The 24,444-nt window shown below is 31.9% G+C and overlaps 2 protein-coding genes across 2 annotated transcripts; one reads left to right on the top strand and one right to left on the bottom strand.

The window, feature by feature from the left end:
• The first annotated feature begins 1,406 nt into the window (after positions 1-1,406).
• On the top strand, positions 1,407-5,049 carry LOC134681707 (uncharacterized). Its single transcript, XM_063541346.1, has 3 exons — positions 1,407-1,897; positions 3,423-3,513; positions 4,550-5,049. The coding sequence occupies exons 1-3, from the start codon at positions 1,592-1,594 to the stop codon at positions 4,729-4,731; spliced, it is 579 nt and encodes a 192-aa protein (XP_063397416.1). The 5' UTR covers positions 1,407-1,591; the 3' UTR covers positions 4,732-5,049.
• An 8,558-nt stretch (positions 5,050-13,607) lies between these two features.
• Positions 13,608-24,185, bottom strand: LOC134680658 (uncharacterized). Its single transcript, XM_063539790.1, has 3 exons — positions 24,115-24,185; positions 16,100-18,159; positions 13,608-15,032 (listed from the first exon to the last, which is right to left on the bottom strand). The coding sequence occupies exons 2-3, from the start codon at positions 18,150-18,152 to the stop codon at positions 14,947-14,949; spliced, it is 2,139 nt and encodes a 712-aa protein (XP_063395860.1). The 5' UTR covers positions 18,153-18,159; positions 24,115-24,185; the 3' UTR covers positions 13,608-14,946.
• Between the last annotated feature and the right edge of the window lie 259 nt (positions 24,186-24,444).

The following is a 24,444-nucleotide window of genomic DNA, read 5'->3' as shown; positions in this document are numbered from 1 at the left end:
TATCTTACAAAAGTATTGTATTGTGTTATTTTTTAGATTTTAAGAACGACAAGTGAATTCGTCTCACCAAATAAAAAATAAACGAAAAGATGTCTGAGAATGCTGAAAACATTCCTTAATACACATTATTATAATTCAAAATTGAGGATGCGATACATGTAGGACAATCTTTTAATAACTCGCAAAATCTTTAAGATGCAGATTAACACACGTAATATTCTTCTGAAATTTGTAGTTTTCTTCACTCGAAATCATTGGTGTTTGGTGGTATTGTGTATAAGTTTTAAAAATTTGTCCGAGGCCAAGTAAAGTTAGAGAAGGAAAAATTTCGTGCCAGACGTACAAAAGAACAGACTGACAATGGTTAACTTTAATGCCCTCTTCACCTAGGGACAGGACATTAAACCAGCTTTTAACAACATTACAGGATCAGGCTTTCAGCTTTTTACACGGTGTTTTTACTTAAAATATAAAAAAACTAAGAATGCTTCACTACCTTTCAAACGACTCAAAAGTAGTGTACCCGATTCATCATGATGGCTTATGAAATCTATATTAGTTAGTATTCACACAGAAAATGTATATCTAACAGACTGTGAGTGAAGAAGCATACGCACAGAAGATAAAGTATTTTTGAGATGCATTCAAACTGAAGAAGAAAAAACAATGACTGGAAAAAAATTACACTGAAGACAGAAATCTATAATAATAATGTATGGGAACTGTTCGCAAAATCAAAATCAATTCAACGATTGTTAAGGTGTAATACAACCATTGATTTTCCCCAATTAGTCTTTGTTAAATTTGCACTTTTCAAAAAATTGTGCAGTATTTATCTTTGTTTCAAATAAAAAAATACTTGGCATGAGTAAAGTTTTATCCTGTCCAGTTCTATAGAAAAAGTTTCACATAACATTTCATTGCATATAAGAAAATAACCATCATTGGAAGTTAACCAATCAAATTTCTCCCCTTATTCTATCTGTGTACAAGGTTTAGTCACCATGTAACCTCAAGATTACAAAATTTTCTATAGAAATCACAAATAAAAAATAATTGTGTTTTGAAATTCCCAAGACATAATGTTTATGACACAGAAATAGTTTTACTGCAATAAAATGTAGGATTAATTACCTACAACGGTCAAATTCAAGGGAATATTTTTTTAGACCTACTTTCGTATGCAACCGGATGTGACATACCATGATTTGATGGTATTACACCTTAACAGTGTACATTGAACCTAAATTGATTCAAATCATTCTGAAGATCTCCAATATAATTTTGTAAATATTATGATTGAAATTTTTAAGTGACGGTAAAGTCACGGTTGCTCGTGGGACCAACTTATGAATCCATTGGCAATCATCTAATCATTTAATTGTTTAATGATTTTATACATTTAATTGACTTCCTGTAGTCGTACTGATAAATCATCGCTCCTTGTATAAATTACTTTCACTTGATTTATCAGGGGTAGTATAGAAGTATAACAACATTTGAATGACACGTCAAGCTGATAGAATCTTTAATTTAAACTGTTATTTAATGGGAAAAAAGTCTAAAAGTGATTAATTATCGGTCAAAGACAATGTATAATAGTATGCTCAATGTGTACATAACAGTATTATTCATACCAGGAATTTATCCTCAATCTCAGTCTATTCTTAAATTCAAATTTACGGAAGGAAGACAAATGGATCGACATGTAGTTTTAAGGAACACTGTTCCATCTATGTATCAGTGTGCTCAAATTTGCCTTAGTTTTAAAAAATGCAAATCTTTTAGTTTTGGTCGTGTCGACAAAAAATGTCTCATTTCAAATATGGAATGGACAATCAATAATTTACATTTCAAAAATGGTTATGTGTTTGCATTGAAGGATGACATCCCAACTGTAAGTATATATAAAAATGATATATTTTAACGACACCCAATTGACTAGACGGTCGAACAACGAATGTTCGTAAACCCTGCTGACTTCCATTGGCGATTGCAATATATTAGATATCAATATAGATCACAACATAGACTCTCGGAACTGCCTCGCTGGTTAAGTGATATCGTGCTCATCTCAAATGAAGTGTTTGACTCAGCATATATGTACCAAAACAAAGATACAGGACTTATAAATTATAACATTTGCGTTAACTTTTTAGTCTTTTAGTACTGTATTTCAATTGAAATAATATTTTCTATACTGTGCTATCTTGATTCTGTTAGATAATTATTCTTATGATTTTTTGTCGCTAAAATGGACATTGATAATTTCACTTTTAGGTAAAATGGATTAAAAATCTTGCGCTAAAAAGGGTTATACTTTGGCGCCAAAAAAGTTCGATTGTTTTCGATAAAATATCCTATCAATGCGCTCAAATGTATTTTGTGGTAATTAACTACGCAATGTCTGCCGTACGACTGTTGTTAAGCTTTGCACAAGCATTGTTTTGTGTCTGTTTATACGACAGTTCAAACAGCAACATGGTTGCACTCCTGAATGATATTTTCTGATACGTCCTGAATCTGATCCTTATTCTCTTACATGAAATATTTAGTGACAGTATAATGTATCGTTCATAAAGTATATTATAATTATACTTGTTGCATAAAATCAAATACAAAATATATTATGACTATAGTTGTTTTACAAAATCACATACAAAATATATTATAATTATACTTGTACATAAAATCACATACAAAATATATAATAGTTATAATTGTTGTAGAAAATCACATACAAAATATATCATAATTATACTTGTACATAAAATCACATACAACATATATTATAGTTATACTTGCTGTAGAAAATCACATACAAAAATAAATTATAATTATACTTGTACATAAAATCACGTACACAATATATTGTAATTATACTTGTTGCATAAAATCACATACACAATATATTATAATTATACTTGTTGCATAAAGTCACTTACAAAATATATTATGATTATAAGTGTTGCATAAAAATACATACAAACTATATTATGATTATAAGTGTTGCATAAAATTACATACAAACTATATAATAATTATACTTGTTGCATAGAAACACACAAAATATACTATAATTATACTTGTTGCATATAATCACATGCAAAATATATTATAATTATACTTGTTGCATAGAAACACATAAAAAATATATTATAATTACAATTTTTGCATAGAAACACATACACAATATATTATAATTAAACTTGTTGCATAAAATCACATTCAAAATAGTTTATAATTATAAGTGTTACATAGAAACACAATTAAAATATATTAACATAGTTTAAGAAAAAACAAAACTAAGCACCAAAATTTATTTTAAGAATAGCAAAAGAAACCGAAACAAAACCGAAAAGAAAAATCCTTTCTGTGCAAAACATAAAATAAATATTACGTATACCATGCATTTATTTCAGAAATTAGGAGGAAACTGTGGTGGCTCTCACGGCTGCCAGGACGAGGAAATCTGCTTGAGGGAAAGCGAGTACGACAGTAGTTGCGTTCCATGTAAGTCTATTAATATTAATTTTGATATGCTCATAAATTTAATTGATATTTAAAATCAATTTCCTAATATTGTTCAAGGCTATTTCTCTTAAAATATTTATTTTATTCCCAAATGACACATGAATATTTATTGTTGAAACTTATCGTTGGTGTTTGTCAATAACTACTTAGTACTTGAAAATCTGGTCTACTTAATTAACACGATACTAGTAAACGACAGGCATTCATTCCTGATTTTTAAATACAGATGGATTGTCATTTCATTTAATTAGTTCGAATGAAAGTAATTTGTTCAAATTAATGCAGCACTCAGAAAAATTTGTAAAACAATATCCTAAAATTATCTGCTCTTTGCTTATAAATATACTCATTCTTAATGTGCCTTGCTCAAACGTAGCTCATATTTTTTTTTCTCTTCTCTTTTTTTTTAAGAAGGAGGTGACCATTGAGAGAGGCAAGACAACATGATTATATCCAAAAGGACTGTAACTGAAATGTATCAGTCATTTTTGTCAATCTTCGAATACTAAATTCTATATCCGCTTTTAAATAATTATAATGTTAGCCCTGTATGTGTCCATCCTTGCCCAATCACCACTGTCTTTGGTATCATATTGATAAACATAATATACCATTTCATAGAGTTATTTTATTATATTACAATTCAATTAATAAAGTTAACTCGACGTACGACACTTTAAAATGGTATAATAATGGTCTAATTACCAGTGTTACAACGGCGATTCCTGTGTATCGTACTATCTGTATTGGTCTACAAGAGGAGGGTGTGATAAGATATAATAAAGTTCTAATTATATATATATTTCAGACTACCAGTGTTTGAACGGCGATTCCATTGTAACGTACTGACCGTATTGGTCTACAAGAGGAGGGTGTGATAAGATATAATAAAGTTCTAATTATATATATTTCAGACTACCAGTGTTTGAACGGCGATTCTACTGTAACGTTCTGTCCGTATTGGTCTATACGAGGAGGATACCCTTATTATAAGATTATTTTATATATATTTCAGACTACCAGTGTTTGAACGGTGATCCCTCTATAACGTACTGTCGGCATTGGTCTTCAAGAGGAGGTTGTGATAAGAACAACATTGATACGTATGTAGGAAGTGCATGGTGGGAGCATGGATCATGGCTATATATGGCATATCACTGTAAACGGGAGTGTAGATTCTGCTTAGAACGTTTCTAAAATTCAGGTCCAGAGTCGGGTTATATTAGTTTAAAAAAACTACCTGATTCCGGGGATTACATTTTTAATTTGAAAGACCATTTATTGGATTAAGCTGTTGAAACAAAAGTTGAAGATATCGTCATTTTAGGGCACTTTGTTGAAGACTCCCTGAAACCTAGTAATGTCCGACTGAAAATATTATCAGAAGATACGTCTCAGTATATCGACGAACCTACCAATCTACGGATAACTCTTGTTTAGAATAAGTGTTTGCTTTGTTAGAAATGTTATAGATCTTGTTTGTCAAAACAATTGTATCTTAAAATCTTAATTCAAGAGACGCGATTGTAAAAATATTTAGCATACTAACATTATAAAAATATTTAGCATACTAACATTATAAAAATATTTAGCATACTAACATTATAAAAATCTAAATGAATGATAAGATATGTTTTTTCTATTAGAATGTGACATTATTAATGAAGGTATTTTGACATATGAATAATTCTATGTATGTACAGTATGTCGTATTTTTCTGATGACTGTACTTGGATCTTTCGCCTCTCTTTTACAGCTAATAAAACGTCAATACACCCTTCTTTTTGTGCATTGAGGATCTTTCAAATGCCGATGCTGTCCAAAAAAAAAAATCGATTGTGATATTTTGATTCAAATAAGGATACGACAGTAGAGCCAAATATTCTAACCAAATTTTGAAACGTGTTTACCTCAACTGCATTATGACCCACCGACCCAAAAGGTGAGTGGGGAATATAAATATGGTCACTTTTGTCTTCTTTCGCCCGGCAGTAAAAACTGAAGTTCGGCGTCCTGATGGCTGTGTTAAGTGTTCAAATTATCAGCCACATCCAGTCAGGTTTGAAATTTTTCTTCCAATGCCTCTTGTAGAGAGTGTGTCATCCTCTGACATTTTGCAAAATCTATTTTTTCAGCTTAAAATGAAAATTGTTTGGCGCACATATACACGGTCTAAACACACATTTAAAGACAAAATTTGAAAGGAATTAATATGGTTGGTATAGAGTTTAAAATGTTTAATTTTATTATCAGAACGAATGACTAAACAATTAGAATTTGGTATCACCGAAGCAAAACTGCAGCGTTTGGGGAAATTTAGCATAACGTTTATACCTAAAAGATGAAAAAAAAAATAAAAAAAAAATACAAAACCATTAACAATAAGAGTTATTTCTTCATTTTTACATCTCATGTCAAAGAAATCAAATTACTAATCAACGACAGTGCTTAATTACATCTTCATCGCGTAAATAATTCTTTTATTTTCTTTCTATGTGAATGAAATGTATATGGTTTGGTTTATAGTTTCAACTGCTTGTAATAATTAGTACGAATGGCGAATCTATTCGAATTGGGAAACAGGGAAGTAAAACTGTAATGTTCAGGGAAATTAATCATAACGTTTATACCTTAACGATGACACAAAAAAAATAATAATAAAAATTATCTCTTCATTTTTACATCTCTATGTCAAAGTAACCAAATAACTTATCAACGATAGTGATTAGTTGCATACATGTATCATCGTATCAATAATTCCTTTGTTCATTCTATTTGAATGGAATTCATTTGGTTTGGTTTAGAGTTTTAAATGCTAATAATAAAAATAATAAAAAAATAAAAATATTTGAAAAACTGCTTGAGAACGAACTTACAAAATTGAGACCCGATTTTCCGAATCACCAGCAAGTTGCTAACCAAAAACAAGTAAGTAGCATGAATGCATCATACAATTTACAAGATGTTAAATTTCATTACATTGAAAAAGGTGGACCCGTCAAAATCGTTCTATTAGACAGTACTAAGGCGTTTGACACTGTCCCACACGACGGTTTGCGCATCAAATTATATGAATATGGCTTTCCCGCAAAATTATGGTGTCTTCTTGATAATATGTATTCTGATTTCACGAGTGCGGTATTCTCTGGTGGAAAGTTGTCAAATTGGTTCAAGTTGCATCGCGGTGTTAGGCAAGGAAGTGTACTTTCAGCAAAACTGTACTTAATTTTTATCAACGACCTCATTGACAAATTAGTGTCCAGCCAACGTGGTGCTTTTATACATGACCTCAACGCAAGCACGCCTGTTCAAGCTGACGAAATTTCAATAATCGCAACTGATCACCAATCTTCACAAGTTATGGTCAAAATTTGCGAAGAGTACAGCATCCGTTGGAGCTTTGCGTTCTCAGCAGGGAAAAGTTAGCTCTTACATTTTGGTAAACCTACAATTGGAACCGATGTGCTTCTATATAATGAACCAATATCGACAGTTAAGATGGCAAAACATTGTGGAATTAATCTTTATACAAGCCTCAAGTCGATGGATCGTACAATAGACGTTTGCAGAACACTGCGTACAACCGTTATATCTTTAATCCGTCTAGGTGTTCATCCAGCTATTTTAAATCCTATTTTTGTTCAAAATTCGTAAAGCAAGTATGTTATCCGAAGGCGTTGTACGGATGTGAACTATGGGGCAAACTTACTTCAACTGAATGGTTAGTGTTGGAAAGAACTCAGCACTACATTTGCAAAAATATTCAAGGTTTACCACGGCGCACACGAAGTGAAATGTGCCTTCCGATGATCGGTTGGTTTAGCATTGAAAGTTATGTGGATGAAAAGAAACTTCTTTTTCTAGGACGGATATGTAATCTTCCGTGCGAATGTGTATCTTTCCGTATATTAATTTCGTAGAGTTAACGACTTTCAATACAACGACGGAAGCCATTCAAATTTCGGATTCACAGTTGACATTATAAACATTTTGAGGAAGTGTGAGTTATCAACATATTTTAACGATTTCTGTGAAACCGGACTTTTTCCAACATCTCTAATATGGAAACGTATTGTGAAAACAGCAGTGACCGCTTTCGAAATTGTTAATTGGACAAGACGTATTAACATTGATGATGATTTTGTTGCTTTTAAAATGATCAAAAAAGATTATACACCTCACCCTGCATGGACTATAGCATTGAAGCGTCCAAACCTTAGAAAACAAGCACATTATTCAATTTCTGTTTGCTGTTTAATAAAAGACAATGACAATAGGCAATACATTCTATGTGACAGATGCGGTAAAATGTTTTTTGATCCAATAGTTCACGCCATTTCTTCGTGTGACTATCTTGACGAAACACGTGATAACTTTTGGTGTGAAATTATAAACATCGATCCAATTACGTTTAGTATCTTCCTTGCAAACATGTCTGATGAAAAACTATTGTATTACTTACTTTCTTGCGATTTGAACAATTTTCCACTAGAAACCGACCAACTAGAGACATTCCAAGCTATATGCGTTCGATATATCCATAAATTTGGAACTTTACTACAAGATTAATATAACTGTTATATCCGTTACTGACACTCACTTCAACTGATCATGACATTTTCTGATTTAATTTGCCTATGTTGTTCAATTGTTTAATTTTTGTGTTTATCATGTTTATTATTTTCACTCTCCTCCTGGAGGCAATAAAGAAGATATGAGATAATCAGAACGAATGACAAACCAATTCGAATTAGGAAACACAGAAGCAAGCCTGTGTTGTTCCGGGAAATTTAGCATAACTTTTACACCTTAAAAACGAAATTGAATAATGAGAACAATCTTTTCATTTTTAGATCTCAACGTCAAAGTAACCAATTAAGTATTGTAATACGTGACATCTTCATTCTATAAACAGTTATTCCTTTTTTGTCGAGCCTTCGACTTTAGTCGAAAAAGCGAGACTAAGCGATCCTACATTCCGTCGTCGGCGTCGGCGGCGTCCACAAATATTGTGCTTAAGTTTTTGAAATTTTAATAACTTTCTTAAACCATACTGGATTTCTACCAAACTTGGATAGAAGCTTGTTTATGATCATAAAATAGTATCCAGATATAAATTTTGCGTAAATAAAATTCCATTTTTTCCGTATTTTACTTATAAATGGACTAAGTTTTTCTGCGGGAAAACATTACATTCACTCTGTGGTTAAAGTTTTTAAAATTTTAATAACTTTCTTAAACTATCCTGGATTACTACCAAACGTGGACAGAAGCTTGTTTATGATCCAGAAGTAAATTTTGTAAAAATAAAATTCCATTTTTCCGTATTTGACTTATAAATTGACATTTTCTGCGGGAAAACATTACATTCACTCTGTGGTTAAAGTTTTTAAAATTTTAATAACTTTCTTAAACTATCCTGGATTGCTACCAAACGTGGACAGAAGCTTGTTTATGATCCAGAAGTAAATTTTGTAAAAATAAAATTCCATTTGTCCATATTTTACTTATAAATTGACATTTTCTGCGGGAAAACATTACATTCACTCTGTAGGTAAAGTTTTTAAAATTTTAATAACTTTCTTAAACTATCCTGGATTGCTACCAAACGTGGACAGAAGCTTGTTTATGATCATTAGATAGTATCCAGAAGTAAATTTTGTAAAAATAAAATTCCATATTTTCCGTATTTTACTTATAAATGGACATTTTCTGCGGGAAGACATTACATTCACTCTGTGGTAAAAGTTTATTAAAATTTTAATAACTTTCTTAAACTATCCTTGGTTAGTACCAAACTTGGACAGACTGAAGCTTGTTTATGATAATAAGATGGTATCCAGAAGTAAATTTTGTAAAAACGATAAATCCATTTTTTCCGTATTCTACTTTAAATGGACTTAGATTTTCTGCCAGCAACACATTCATTCTGTGGTTAAATTTAAAAAAAAAATTGATAACTTTCTTATACTATTTTTAATTTGTACCAAACTTGGACAGAAGCTAGTTTATGATTAAAAGCTAGTATCTATAAGGAAGTTTTGTTAATATTTTGTACCTGTGTATCTGTATTTTACTTATAAATGGACTTAGTTGTTCTTCCAGTTAACATTACATCCAGTCTGCAGTTAAAGTTTTTAAAACATTTATTAGATTCATAAACTATCCTGGATTTTTTACCAAACTTGGAAAGAAGCTTCTTACAATCAAAGATAGTATCAAGCGGAATATTTTTATTGATTTTTTTCCTCAATTTTGTTGAGCTTGCAATTTACAGCAAAAGTAGGCGAGACTCTGGGTTCCGCGGAACCCTTACATATTTTCTATTGTATTTGCATTGCATGCCCCCTTCCCTTCCGCTTCACGTATTTATGATCCTATACTTTGTGGGTTTGCTCATTGTCGAATGTCGTACGGTTAAAAGTTTACAAAAAAGCTATCAAATTGGCACTCAGACTCGTCTATCCGTATGCTCAGTCAATGATATCTTCATTTTCGAGCAATTGTATTGTCCTATCAATGAACACTTTCAAATTATGAACTTCTTAAATGTACAAATAAAAATCCCAAGAGTATTTCAACACTACAATGGATACAGCTGATTGACTGACTGACTGACTGACTGACTGTTTGCAGCTCGAATAACGTCAATAATCCGACACTGAAACATGCAGGGAGCCGGTCGGATATGTTGCTATTGGCTTCAAATAATCTACGCATATTTGTTGTAGCAGGGATCATTAACGACAAGATAGCGAGGGGCGTGCGTACACGATATATCAGATTTAATGTCCCCACTCTGATCAGACGTGTGGTTGCGAATTTGAATTCCCCGATCAACCATGCAGACATTAGAAAACGTTTCACTGCCAGAACAGTTACCATTATAAGATTTGCTATTGACCTCTGAAGCATCCATAGAGGGTTAGTTAAATTCATAATGGTTAGGCCGAGTTGATTTTACTCACCCTCTATGGTCCTTAGTGGGTCAGTATTGATCCGTATAACAACGGAGTAGGTCCGGTAAGGGCCGATTTTGGCCTAAAATTTCAGTTTCATCTAAGGAAAGATTTTTACAACTTTTTAAGCACTTAAATGTCTTTTTTATTTGAATCAATTAGTTTGTGTGAAAGATTTCAACTGATTTAGTCATAAAATTCAAAACGCACCGATCCAAGCAGAAACATGTAAAATCTACCAAATATGCTGAAAAATTTCACTTTTCAGATGGTTTTTGTAAAAAGGAAAATGGCCGCATCTGTGTTCATCCTCAACCTTTATATATGTTATGTATTATCATAAAATACAACTTTCATTTCAAAATTAAGGATGAACAAGAATGCGGCCACTTTCGTTTTACACGAAAACCGTCTTAAATTTAACTAAAATGCTAAATTTGTGATGTTTTCAGTTATTTCAGTATGACTTAATGGTGCTAGTACCCGATATATGTGCATTGTGTTGTCAAAAACAGCCCATATTTATGTAGCAGAAGCATTTTACTGTCCAATAAATAACTAAAATTTTACATTTTAACAATTTTGTAAAACTGCTATATTTTGGGGCCAAAAAGGGGTTTTACTGGACATACTCCCTTATCGCATGTGGAACTTTGTCTACTGCGTTTTGTAGGAAAAAAACAATAACACACAATAAAGTCCATAGATGACGACACATTTAACAGAAGACGTGACGTCATGAACCCTATATAAAATTTACTAACCCCTACGTAAGTGGTCATCACGTGACTCCGTTCAACAAACCACAACCGTCTTAGTTTACCCGCAGTCAGATACATTTCTATATCGTAGACATTCACTTGCAGTCGGACACCCAGTTAAAATTCATCAAAGTTCTTTGTAAGAGAAGGCGATAAATGCTTACTGTAATGTTGTTATACTATAGTAACAAAAAATATAAAAGTTAAAAGAAACAAATAAAACGACAATTTTCGTCTGAATTACGAAGTGTTTTTTTTCGAAATACACCATTTGGATATGTTTTCAATTTATCTATTACATAGTAATGCAGAACAATTAAGATATCAAGTCGACGACATGAGTATCTATTAAGTTGGATGTAGAAAATGCATAACCTCCGATTTAAATTCTTTTATTACAATTGACGGAGAACATATCAATCTATTAGTTCAGTAATTTTCTTGTCTGCCCTTCCATTATGTGACTCAAATTTTTTTTTCAAAATATGGGTGACAATTGTAACGAAAAGAGAAATCGATTGCACCTTTTTATATTAGGGTGTGTTTGAGGTGTATATTTTGTCTTGAAACGAACAAATCAAGATTATTTGATATATCATCTCGCTTCAGATTCTATCATTTTTTTAAATCAAACCTACAAGTTGACTTTATAACATAAAAAAATCACAGTATGAAAAGATGAAATACAATGTATATGGGTCAAGTGAAATACCTTTTAATGAATCACAAAAACAGATAAGGTGTGTTCGATTACCTATTTTTTTCTAAACGTGCTTGACGACAGTCTTTTAAGTTGGATGATGAAAATGCATGTTTTCCAAAAAAATAATGTTGTGTGTGTAATGACAACAAGGGTTTATAATCTTCAACCACTGCAAATTTTTAGTCTGTTCTTCCACGAAATATTTATTAGATTTTTTTTAAAATGTTAAAGAATTTTCGAAAATTCCACCTGACAACCGATCGGACAATAGTTTTAAGTTGAATCAATGCCGACAAGATCATTCAATGATGCTAATTAGCTAGTAGATACTTCTGTCTTTTAAAAGACAACTGACATATAAGGATCGTAATGGTGCTATGTGGATACATTTATCAAGAGCAAAATTGGTAGCGCGTCATCCCTACAATGGCTTCCATTTTTACGATCGTGAAAATGAACTGGCGTAATGGGGAGCAAGTTTTGACAAAGTTGAATTCTGACTGCTTGGGCTAACATATGAACTTATTCCAATTAAAAAAAAACAAGAATTAACACATAGATAATTGCGGCGCAATGTTTCAAATAAATAGAATATGAATGTGTGTATGGAGTAATTTTTTTTAATTATTTGAACAAAGTAGGTGCAAATTTTAATACTTTTGGCATTGATGTCAAACATAATACTTTCTGCTTAATTGACAAATCGTGCGGTTTATAGCTGTATATAGATAGCATGTTTGTGATGAAAAAAAATCATGTTTCTAGAGATGTATAAATACCCTGCCACGTCAAGTCTGTGCTTTTGTAAGATGTTTTTCTGCTTTATATCTTTCTTATGAGTTTTTAACTATTTCAAGGAGGAGGATTGGCATCTTTAAACATTTTAAACTTCGAATCATTCTATATGTGAGTGTCACACTTTGAAATAGATTTAAGAAGATGGTGTATAAGTGCCAATGAGACAACCATCTATCCAAGTAACAATTTATAAAAGCAAAACAGTATAGGTCAAGGTACGCCTGTAATTGAGTGGTTGTCGTGTTTTGTTGTATTGCATATATTTATTTTCGTTAATTGTTTTGCATAGTTTGTTCTTGTGTTGTGCCGTTACACTACTCTCCAGGTTTGGAGGATGGTTGGCGGCCTCAACAGAAATAAGAAGATGTGGTGTGAGTACGGAAGAAACAAATGCAGCGGTTTATAACGTTTTAAAATATACCAACCTTCACCCTATCCTGAAACATTACTGTAACATCACAACATAGAAAGAAACACTATAAAATATCAATTGAAATGGCTTAACATGGGTAACGCCGCCATATTCTATATGTGCCTGTCCCAAGTCGGGAGATGAGGGATGTAGAAATAGCATACAGAGTAGGAAGCTGCATAAACATTTAGTTGTACGTCAATTTAAAAGTCCTGGAAATATTGCACCTTTTCTTAATGTGTTATGTTCACCATCTTATTGGTTGAATGAATCCTACAGAAAACTGTGCGGATCCAGAATATACCACTGATGAAGCTGTTTTCATTGAATGTAGTTATAGATTATGAAAAAAATCAATTAAGTAAAGATAAATGGTTACATTATGTATTATTGGAACAGAGATAATAAAGCTTCATAGCTCATGGCATTTTACAAAATAAAAATGTAAATATTACAAAAGAACATGTTTTACTTAGATAGTGTAGATTTCAAATAATTTCAAGCATTGCATATACATACACATAATTATATTTGAAAAGTAATGAACATCACAAAATTATAGATATAAGAAGATGTGTTATGGGTGCCAATGAGACATCTCTGTATCACTTCATAATTTTTAAAAGTATCTAAACATATATATAAACAGTGGAAAGCATTCATTTAATTATCTGATTAGATCTAAAATAAAGCATTATCACAAATATACTGTGAAAAATTAAAAAAAGAAAGTCCATAAACAATGGCAAAATCAAAAACTCAAACACATCAAACGAATAGATAACAAATATCATATTCCTGACTTGGTACAGCCATTTTCTTGTAGAAAACGATGGATTAAACCTGTTTGTTGTAGTTCGTTGTAATTCGCATAAAATTCCGTTATACTGAAAACGATGTGAGTGCAAAACAAACATATACATATAGGTATAAATGTTAAACAAACGGAAAAAGCAATGTTATTTTATCATCTTAATCACTTTAGAAACAAACAAATACCGTATAGCGGGTTATTTTCGCGGATGTAAAATTTGTGATTTTTATTGAAAAAGATGTATTTTGACGGTTATTATTTTCGCGGGTTCACATCGTTGATTCTTTCCTTAAAATATACTCTTAAATTGGCGGAATTTATTTTGGCGATTTCGTTTTAACCGAGAATATAAGCGAAAATGTACACAGACACACATTTACCATTGTACAAAAATACGGATGTATAATTACGAAGCCACGTTTATATGTAAAAATGGAAAAAACAATAATGCATAAAGACAAAGCGTATTTGCAAAAATGGAAGATAAGAACACAAAAATTATAATAGAGCAATGACGGGATACCACGTCATTGTAACAAAGTTACTTTCAAACACGTTGAACAGTACAAAAGTAGCGAAACAGCTCCGATGATATTGTGTGTATATCGACGATGTTCTAATGATGATCTTTGTTTTAATTTACACCATATTCCATATTTACATGTAGTTTAGGTTGTGGACTTTTCGTACATACATGGAATGCACAAAGAAAACCTTGCAAATTGTAACACTTTGTGTTTAATCCTTTCGAATAAGTTATAACACAATACCTAATCTAACTTATCAATATGTTGTGCATACAATATAAGTTTCAATAATTCGGTGAGTTACGTAACTACATATTTCCTAAATTATCTTTGTGTAACTAAACTTTTCACATCAAAGTTAATTTATATGCAAAACTATACAATCATAACAATGTCAGAGATAATGTACATAAATACCGTCAAGGATAATCAAAGAAACTATACAATGTCAGAGATAATGTACATAAATACCGCCAAGGACAGTCTAAAGACGAATGTTGGTGTAACAGTATCACATCCTGAAACTAAAACAACAATGGTTAATGATTTTTTACATATGTCATAGTGAACAAAACGGAAACATTATTTACCCCGAATTGTATCTTACGAATATTCTTATTTATTATACACAAACTATACATACGACTAAACAAGATAATGGAAATTTAAAACTATGAATTATGCGCTACAGAAAAAAACTAAACAGATCGTTTCTGTTCCACAAATATTACAATTCGTTTTTCTTATCCTTCTTATGTTATGAGCAGCGACAAATGAAAAAAAAAGGATTTTCCTGCCATTTAGTTATAGTTAGCTAATTCATGAACGAACGAGACTGGATACTTGATTCTTATCAATGAGATAACTTCATTTTGTTTTTTAAAAATTACAATTTCTGAAACGTATTTAACAGTGAAAAGCATTACATGCAGGTAATGATAGGATTGTTATTATCCTGTTGATGAATAAATAATGTAAAATTGAAGTAATGTAGTTCTTAGTTTTGTTAAGTGGCCACCTGCAGCACGCCTTCGGGTGCGATGTTTTTCTCGCTGTGTTGAAGACTAATTGATGACCTTCGGTTGCGTTTGATCTTGGGTCGATCTGGTTGATGTCTTTTCACACATTCCCCATTTCCATTCTCAATTTTTAAGAAACAAATAAAGAAAAAAAACCACGATCATTTATCTTGTCAAAATGGATAGATAAGAACATCAATTGATATTCTGCTGAAGTCTGCATCTTATGCATTTTAATTAAGTCTACTGTTAAAACACGTGCATCAAAACTAACAAGTATATTCTAGTTCAAGATTCGGGCATATTCTTTGATCTTTAAATCATAGCTAATTTATACGAAGAATGACGTGTTTCATATATAAATAAACGGTTGAGCGCTAAACACATCTTCACCCCCTAACAAAATTATCAGAATCCTGTAATTCGCTAGTTATCGTTAGTTGCTGTCTTTACCATTTCTCTTTTATTTATTGTTTTTGACTTATATCAAGCTTTTTCAATATTTGGTATGCTATGGTTCTGTATATATACATTGATATTCAGTAACCTAAATATTTCGTTTAAAAACCTACCATCACCGTTATTAACGATATAACTCTTGCATCTAGGGAAGTCATTTGGCACTTTTTGATGATAACTTGGAGATTCGTTGATCATCATTCCCATACCATTGGTATTGTGAAGGTCGATGTGACAGTGGAAAAACCAGAGGCCTGGATTATCTGCCTTGAATCGGATGACGACATATCCGCCTGTCGGTACAATTATTGTATCCTTTTGTGGTGGGTTATCCCAATTAAGAGTAGGATGATTTCCATTTGACCACGTCGAATTTCGCCACTGTGCATTGTTGCAGAAATTTTTCCCATCGTTGCATATAATATCTTGTTTATCCTGCCCCCGATTTGCTATTAATTTACCATCATCTTGACGGTAAGAAGCAAAACCCATTTTCATGACGTAAAAAGAATGACCATGTAAATGAATAGGATGTGACCAGCCGGCTCCATTACCAATGTTTGTCATAACAAATTGATACACTTGATCGGTATTGTCATTATCTATTGTGTCGTAGTATGTACATTCACATATGCTAGAATCACTACAGTCTCCACAGTTTTGTTCAACCTTATTCCATTCGGCGTATGCTGCAACAGTGGGGGGTAGGAATTGATGTCCATTTACTGACCCTGGAGTGTAACCATTCTCTCCTGGAAAAGCAAAATTATAAAATCGTTCTATTGCCATCCCTTTAACTTCATCAATATTTGAATTTGGATCTATTGTTTTTGCGTCATTCCATGTCAGACAGATTCGGTTTTTTTCTGGATAATACATAAATGGACAATTAAAAATCTTACATGGCTCTTTATCTGAACAGATATTCGGTATTGCCTTAGGGGGATACAGTTCTTTATCATTATAATCTGCACCAATATAATGTATGATTGCTTCGGCTGCGTGATACTGATCCTTAAAAGCTGGCTCTACCTCTAGGGTTTCCGCTACTAACAAATAATTACTTAAAGCCTGGTCAGTTCTCAAAATAAAATCTATTCTTTCCCCTGGATGTATAATCAAAGATTCTACTTCAATTGGTTCGAGTTCAAATCCATCAGACGCAACTATACGAATTGATTTATGACCTTCAATATAGACACGAAAAGGATATAAAGTTGCTGCACCAATGACTCTAAAACGATACTCTGTGTTCGGTTCAACATCGTATTTTGTCAGAGGAGCTTGGTTGTGTGTCGTCAACTTATTGTAAAATCGACCTTTTCCATTTATTATACCAGAATGACAGTGAAAACGACTAAATTTAGCGCCAGATATATCAGATGTTGTATTAATTACCTCATTCCGTTGAAGGTCAAATGATCCAAAGAGCATGCGCTGGTACAATGTCTCTGGTTCATCAAAGTGGTTCCAGTACTGAACTGCAACCGTGTAAACTTTTCCATCGTTATCATCCTGTGGAGTGGATATATTCACCGACGATAATGGTATGATAACGAGTGGTCCATATAGACCAGCACTCCGCTGATCTCCAATATGTGCGTGGTAGAAACTTATTCCAAATGGTTTAGCATAAAATGAATATGTGTAAATTTGTCCCGGAAGAATTGGACATTGTGAAACAAAAGCAACACCATCCGACCACGGGGTTCGTTTTTGGTGTAAACCATGAAAATGAATTGTTGTACTATCGGTGTGCATTAAATTTCGCATGTGTACAATTATGTTTTGATTCTCGTATGCTGTAATTTGTGGACCCGGAAAGCGGCGGTTGACAGCTATAACCATACGAGATCCAAATCCGTCTCCAGCGATAAAATCGTCATCTTCGTCTTCACTGTACGTTTTTGTTGCGTTGTTGAATGGTCGAAATTTTCCCTTGAAAGGTAAAAGTAAAATTCTGTCCTTTTCATTCATCATGGTTAACCTGTGTTCTATTGTAAGATAACACTCGCATGTCGCATCATTTCTTCTGCATGTGTCATTTCTACAAGCTAATCCTTGTGTCATCAGAAGATTCCACCATTTGTCGTCAGGACCTTGACACTTAACACAGATACTTCCAATCATTACTAGAAACAAAACCATAAAAAATAACTGCTGCATGGTTTTTCTAAAATGTAGAAATGATATATCATCTTATTTTGATCTACATTCAATACTATGCAATATAGTTTACGACATACAACATATGATTCATTAGTTCTCATGTAAACTTGTTTCATAACAATACACAATTTCCTTACAATGTAACAACCACTTGTACTAGATCGTGCAATACTACATCGTATTTTAATAATCCAATGTCAATTAAAAATTGTTATATAATCTGTTTTGTGTCCAGATTTCGAAAAAAATAAAAAGAGGTATTTCTCTAATGTTTAGTTTTTTTAGTCAGGAAATTAACTTTATGAACTATATTCGCCTCTCAATATTTTAAATAAACACATATCCCAAACAATTTACTTTAGGTTTTACTATAGCAGCTACAAATTAATGTATATTATATTTTGAAAGTACTTTTCTGTTTTTTTACCACATTCTTCATTATTAAGTACTAGTAACCAATCATTTAGTTGAAATCACAAAATTATTATTTTTCCTTTTTAACAAACTTTCTTTATTCAAATTAGGTATTATGTTCTTTTCTGTTTTTGGTGATTTGGTTTTCTTTAAACAGTACAAAATACATCTGAAAAATATCAGTTTTATCAAAATTACAGTTCAAACGAAACTGCAGTTAGCAACGAACTGCGGTAATGTTTCTGGTTCACGATAGGAAAGGCAAGTATAATTCGATATTATAAGTTATATATTTGGCTGTTGACCCCCTACGCATCAATCGAGGGTTAGTGAAATCCAAAAGGGTGATGCTTATGGATTTCATTCACCCTCTATGGTTTGTAGGGGTCAATAACCGAATAACAAATTTATCGTACGCTTGACTTTTCTGCTGCATTTTGTTGAAAAATAAACAATGAAACACAACAAAATCAATAGTTGACGTCGCCAATTACAGTAGATGTGACGTCGTGAACCCTTATGAAATTTACTAAACCCCTACGGATCCATTTTTGGTTACCACGAGACGGCTTGAAACCAAACGTGATGATTTACAATAAATCTAAACATGTAGTGGCGTACATGGAAGCTATGTTGTGTCGTGTTTTTCTCTTTACTTTATTTACATTACTACATCTCTAAAAAGATGATCCTGGCACTCATACCGTATCTAAAATATATTTCATCATCAAACAAGCATATGAATATACTTTTTGTTAAATGGCTTGATTTTGCAAAGGATTCATTCCAATCCTGACATTGTCTTCAGGTAGATGGCTCACGATCAAACGGTAATTCATGTTAACGCAGATGTGTTGTCTTCCTGACTATTGATATCGTCGGTCAGGAAACATACACTTACAGAACCAAAATTTGACAGAAACATATAATATATATATTCAGGTATCAGTATTTGTGATTATACAGCCTTCAGCAATTGACAACGATTAATGACATAACGTTAAAAATGTTTGCCCAAATGAGACAACTGACAGCTTTATATAAAAAGTTATCAAAAGTACCAGGATTATAATTTTATACGCCAGACGCGCGTTTCGTCTACATAAGACTCATCAGTGACGCTCAGATTAAAATAGTTGAAAAAGCCAAATAAATACAAAGTTGAAGAGCATTGAGGACCCAAAATAACATGATTCAAACAGCATAAAAAAGCATGGCACTTTAGAAAAAGTTCATTTTGTTTTGGATAAACACTACCTTTTTTGATTTCCCTTATACACGATATCGACCGTGGTATGATCTAGTGCATAATGTAAGTTTGCTTTTAAAGTCGGTGACCAGATTAGTTATACTAAGAATAGCTTGTTTTTATCAAATATTTGCAAACACATGTCAAGGTAAACGCCTACAAGATAAAATTCCAATAAATGTACTTTTTCGGAAAATTCTAAACCTATAACTTAAAAGACACAAACATTTTTTTGGCATTTTTGAGTAGGACGGAATCAAAACAAAAACACTAATGATCCCATATTGGTGGCACATTTCCCTTTCCTTTGTTAAATATTTCAATATTGACTTTACTCTGCGTTACCTGATTTTGTAACTCCAAACATTTTGTTTTTGCGTAAATTTTTTTTCTTATGAATTAGGCCATTATTTTTTTCAAAATTGAATCGTTTCATGTTTTTTCATGTCAGGTTCTTTTTCTCATTTTTGAAGACTGTATGGTTGCCTAATACTGCTAACTTTTACTTCGTTTGAACTTTGGTGATTTTTGTCCCATTGAATACCATATCTCCTTATTTTAATCATATACTGCAACAATCTCCATGGTTGACATTTATGTGGATATTTGTTGCTAAATATTTTTTGTCAACCTCACGTGATGGTCTCGAAGTGTAGATTAAAAGTATTGGTATTGTTTATCAGTTTAAATACGTGTAAAAGGTTTGATGTATTTGTCTTTGTAAATTTTTATATTTTTTGTTTAGTCAATTTCTAGAAATGTCTTTTCGGTGTGGCTCAGTAGTTATACATTCCGCCATTGTGTGATTGTGATATATTATTTTTTGAGTGAATTAGTTGTTTGTTTTTATAGTGATTAAGATTACAACACAATGTTCACTGCTGTACCCGAATTTAAATAAAAATTACCCTCTAGTTTAATGTTTGTTTCTCTTGCTCACAGATTGTTGTCAATATAATGGAATTTTATGCGACTGTTATACAAGAAAGAGATAAAACGTAGCTATAAACTAGTTTGAATACACCATGTTTTACATAACATGCATAAGGAAATGTCTGTAACAGTTGTCATTCTTTCATTTGATGTTTTGAGCTTTTAATTTATATCTTTGTTTAGAGACTTTCGTTTTTAAATTTTCTTTGGGAGTCTCTGGTTTTTTTTTTACTCTTTAGTATAGAGTTAACTTTATTTATGTATGCCGACATACGACAAAATTATTTTTATGTCTACCTGTGCGAATTTCAAACGCGCTATTTTACACCAGTAATGAAAACCTTCTATCATTTATGGGTATACTTTACATAGATAAATTCAGCGTATTTGACGTGAAACTGTACTTATGTATCCCGTCATACTTTAAAGCACACCATTATTTTATTTATTATTATTACTTTTACTGTTAAGTCTGTTTTTGTTATATAAACTTTACGTAAGTCTTCATTTATGTATGCCGTCATACGACAAAATTATTTTTATGTCTACCTGTGCGAATTTCATACGCGCATTTTTAAACCAGTAATGAAACCTTCTATCATTATGGGTAGACTTTACATAGATAAATTCAGCCGTATAAGAAAAGCAAAATGAGAATGTTAAATTAATGTATGCCTTTTTGTGCTTCTTTGTTACATTTGTTGTTTATGTAGAGATATTAAGATGATAACACAATATTGACTGTTGTACCCCTATTTTTGACATTTTTACTCTTTGAGTATGTTTGTTTTGTTCATGCATCGTTGACAATTTAATGGAATTTGATGCGACTGTCATATAAGTGAGAGGTTTAGCTAGCTATAAAACCAGGTTCAATCCACCATTTTCTACATTAGAAAATGCCTGTACCAAGTCAGGAATATGACAGTTGTTACCCATTCGTTTGATGTGTTTGGACTTTTGATTTTGCCTTTTGATTTTTGATTTTCCTTTTTGAATTTTCCTCGGAGTTCGGTATTTTTGTGTTTTTACTTTTTGGTACATATATATATATATATGTTTTACACTAACCTCTTTAAACCCGAAGTTATGTAAACTCTATGACTTTCAGGTGTTTATAAAAAATCAATAAAATCATAACGGGTTATATATATAAAAATTCCGAAAATGATTTGTTTTTAACATAATTCCTGAAAAGTTTATGTGAACAACACGACGGGTACCACATGTGGAGCAGGATCTGCATACTGCATACCCTTCCGCAGCATCAGATATCACATCCAGTTTTGGTGGAGCTAGTTTTGCTTAGTCTTTAGTTTTCTATTCTGTGTTTTTTTATCACTTTTTTCTTATTTAACCATGAATGGCGTTGTCAGGTTGTATACGACTTAAGAGTTTGCATGTCCCTCATTAATTGTTTACCTTTTTAAAAAAAAACTATTTTACAAATTCCTTGAAGTGATTGTAAGGATTTATCAATAAAACAAAGATTCTTTGCTTGATGAAAACAACTCAAATGCATGTACTATCTATCTGAAAAAGCACATTGCATTTGAATTTATATTTTTTTTAACACCGACTTATAATTGACTTCTCTGTGACCCGAAATTGATTTGATTGATAAAAAAACCCTGTTGACACATTTTTTTTCATATTTACTGATTCAGGTTTACACATGTATGTGTAAAGCAACTTTGATATATATTTGTATCAATACAAACGGTTAAAGAGAGAAGATGTCGTCAACGACATTTAATTTCTTCATACATCCGCTCTTTTATTTCAAAGTATCAAGAGCGGATCCAAAGGGGTCCAAAGGTTGGGACCACCCTTTTTGGACGATCGATGCATTTGAAGGGGAACATATGATTGGACCCCCTTTTTATCTTTTAATTTTGAAAAAAGCAATTTTGAGAATCAATAACAGAAATATAAAGATGCATTTGATCAATTGTATAGTAACAGTTTTGTGGTTTTTCTATTATAACTTTCAAGATAATAACCAAAAATTGCAAAATGTCCATAAAAGTACCAATTTAGGAGCAGCTGTATTTGGTACAACCTTTAGGAATTTGGTCCTGAATTCTCTGCAACTTCGTACTTTATTTGGCCTTTTAAACTTTTTTCGAGCGTCACTGATGAGTCTTTGATAGACAAAACGCGCAACTGGCGTACATACAAAATTAAATCCTTTTATGATACGTTTATCTATAGAGGAAATCCTTGTTTCATATTTTAAGAATTTTGGATAATTTTCAGATTATATCATGCTGTTTCACCCTAAAAAAATCAAAGTAATTAAATAACAGCAAAATTGTGGTGTCACTTGTTGAGTTAAAAGAGAAATAGCTCTGAAAGGGGTGAATTGAACATTTTGGTATTGTTTTGGTCATCAGATACATGTTTTAACTAGATATCATACGGATGGTTTGGAATAAGTTTAGTTTAATTTGGCCCAGTAGTTTCAAAGGAGAAGAAGTTTGTAAAACGGACGACGACGACGAACGAAGAACGCCAATTGATGACAAATCTCACTTGGTCCTTTTGGGCCAGGTGAGTTAAAAAGAAACAAATAGGAAATATAAAAAGAGAATTAAACATAAACAGTATGACATAAAAGGTCAACAAAAAGAAGAAAACACTATTATTTGATATATAATAATATGTGTACACCTATTCGAATTACACAAACAGAATGAGAAAGGCATTAAAAAAAGATACTACTTTTTTTTTCAAATATTTATTTCAATATTTCCCTTTATTTATCTGCTTCAGTATACACCTTCTTTAAATCAAACCACGCAAGTTATGGCTAAGGTTGCTTCAATGTATTTTTGATAGCAAAAGAAGAAAAAGATAAAAAGGAAAGTAAAAATATTCAATAGTTTAGAGAGTCTTCGTTTGGTTTACAAAAAAGAGAACGATGGGCAAAAGTGCTAAATAAAGGGCCAAAAAAAAATGTAACACTTTTTTTACATAGTACAAATGTTATACATATTTTGATACTCCGCTACAAACACGCTTTCACCTTTCCCAATGATTGAAGATAAAACAGAGAAAAATAGATCAATGAGTAGATGAAAGCTACAAGATACAGTTATACAATATGTCTAATGCGTAGTTTAGATAGCTTACTGTGAACCTTGTGGTGTTCAGAAGATCTTTAGTCGTATATGGAGCGTATGTGTTTTTCATGGTAGAAGGTGAAGGTATGAAAACATTAGAACGTGCTACCTCAATTTATCAAATCTAGTAAATTTAAACGTTTAAAGTAGTAAAAAAAGTAAAATTATGCGTAAATTTTGTATACAAGTAAATTGTTGCTCAAATAAATGACAAATTTTATAATAATTTAAAAATTACCTGAAAAGATTATGTGTTTGTCCTTTTCTGTATAATATCGACGTTATAATGCAATAATGTGCACAGTGTACCTCGACTGTTTATTTAAATCTTTTGATCAGATTATGGTTACCAAGAAAAATTCGTCGTTATCAAGTATTTGTAAATGCATGTCAAGGTAATCTTCATAAAATATAAAATTCTAATACTAATTGATTTTTTGAAAATTCTAACATATTTGACACATAAATGAAATGCAAATCTTCTGCTAGTGTTTACATACACTTTAGAAAGCATTAAACATTAAGAAAACACAAATAGTTTCCTAAACCTAGGTGTCCTTTTAAGTGA

This window comes from Mytilus trossulus, chromosome 8, assembly GCF_036588685.1.
Source record: "Mytilus trossulus isolate FHL-02 chromosome 8, PNRI_Mtr1.1.1.hap1, whole genome shotgun sequence".
NCBI classification, from domain to species: domain Eukaryota; kingdom Metazoa; phylum Mollusca; class Bivalvia; order Mytilida; family Mytilidae; genus Mytilus; species Mytilus trossulus.
The sequence above is the reverse complement of the archived record's forward strand: the minus strand, read 5'-3'. Positions and strand labels throughout refer to the sequence as shown.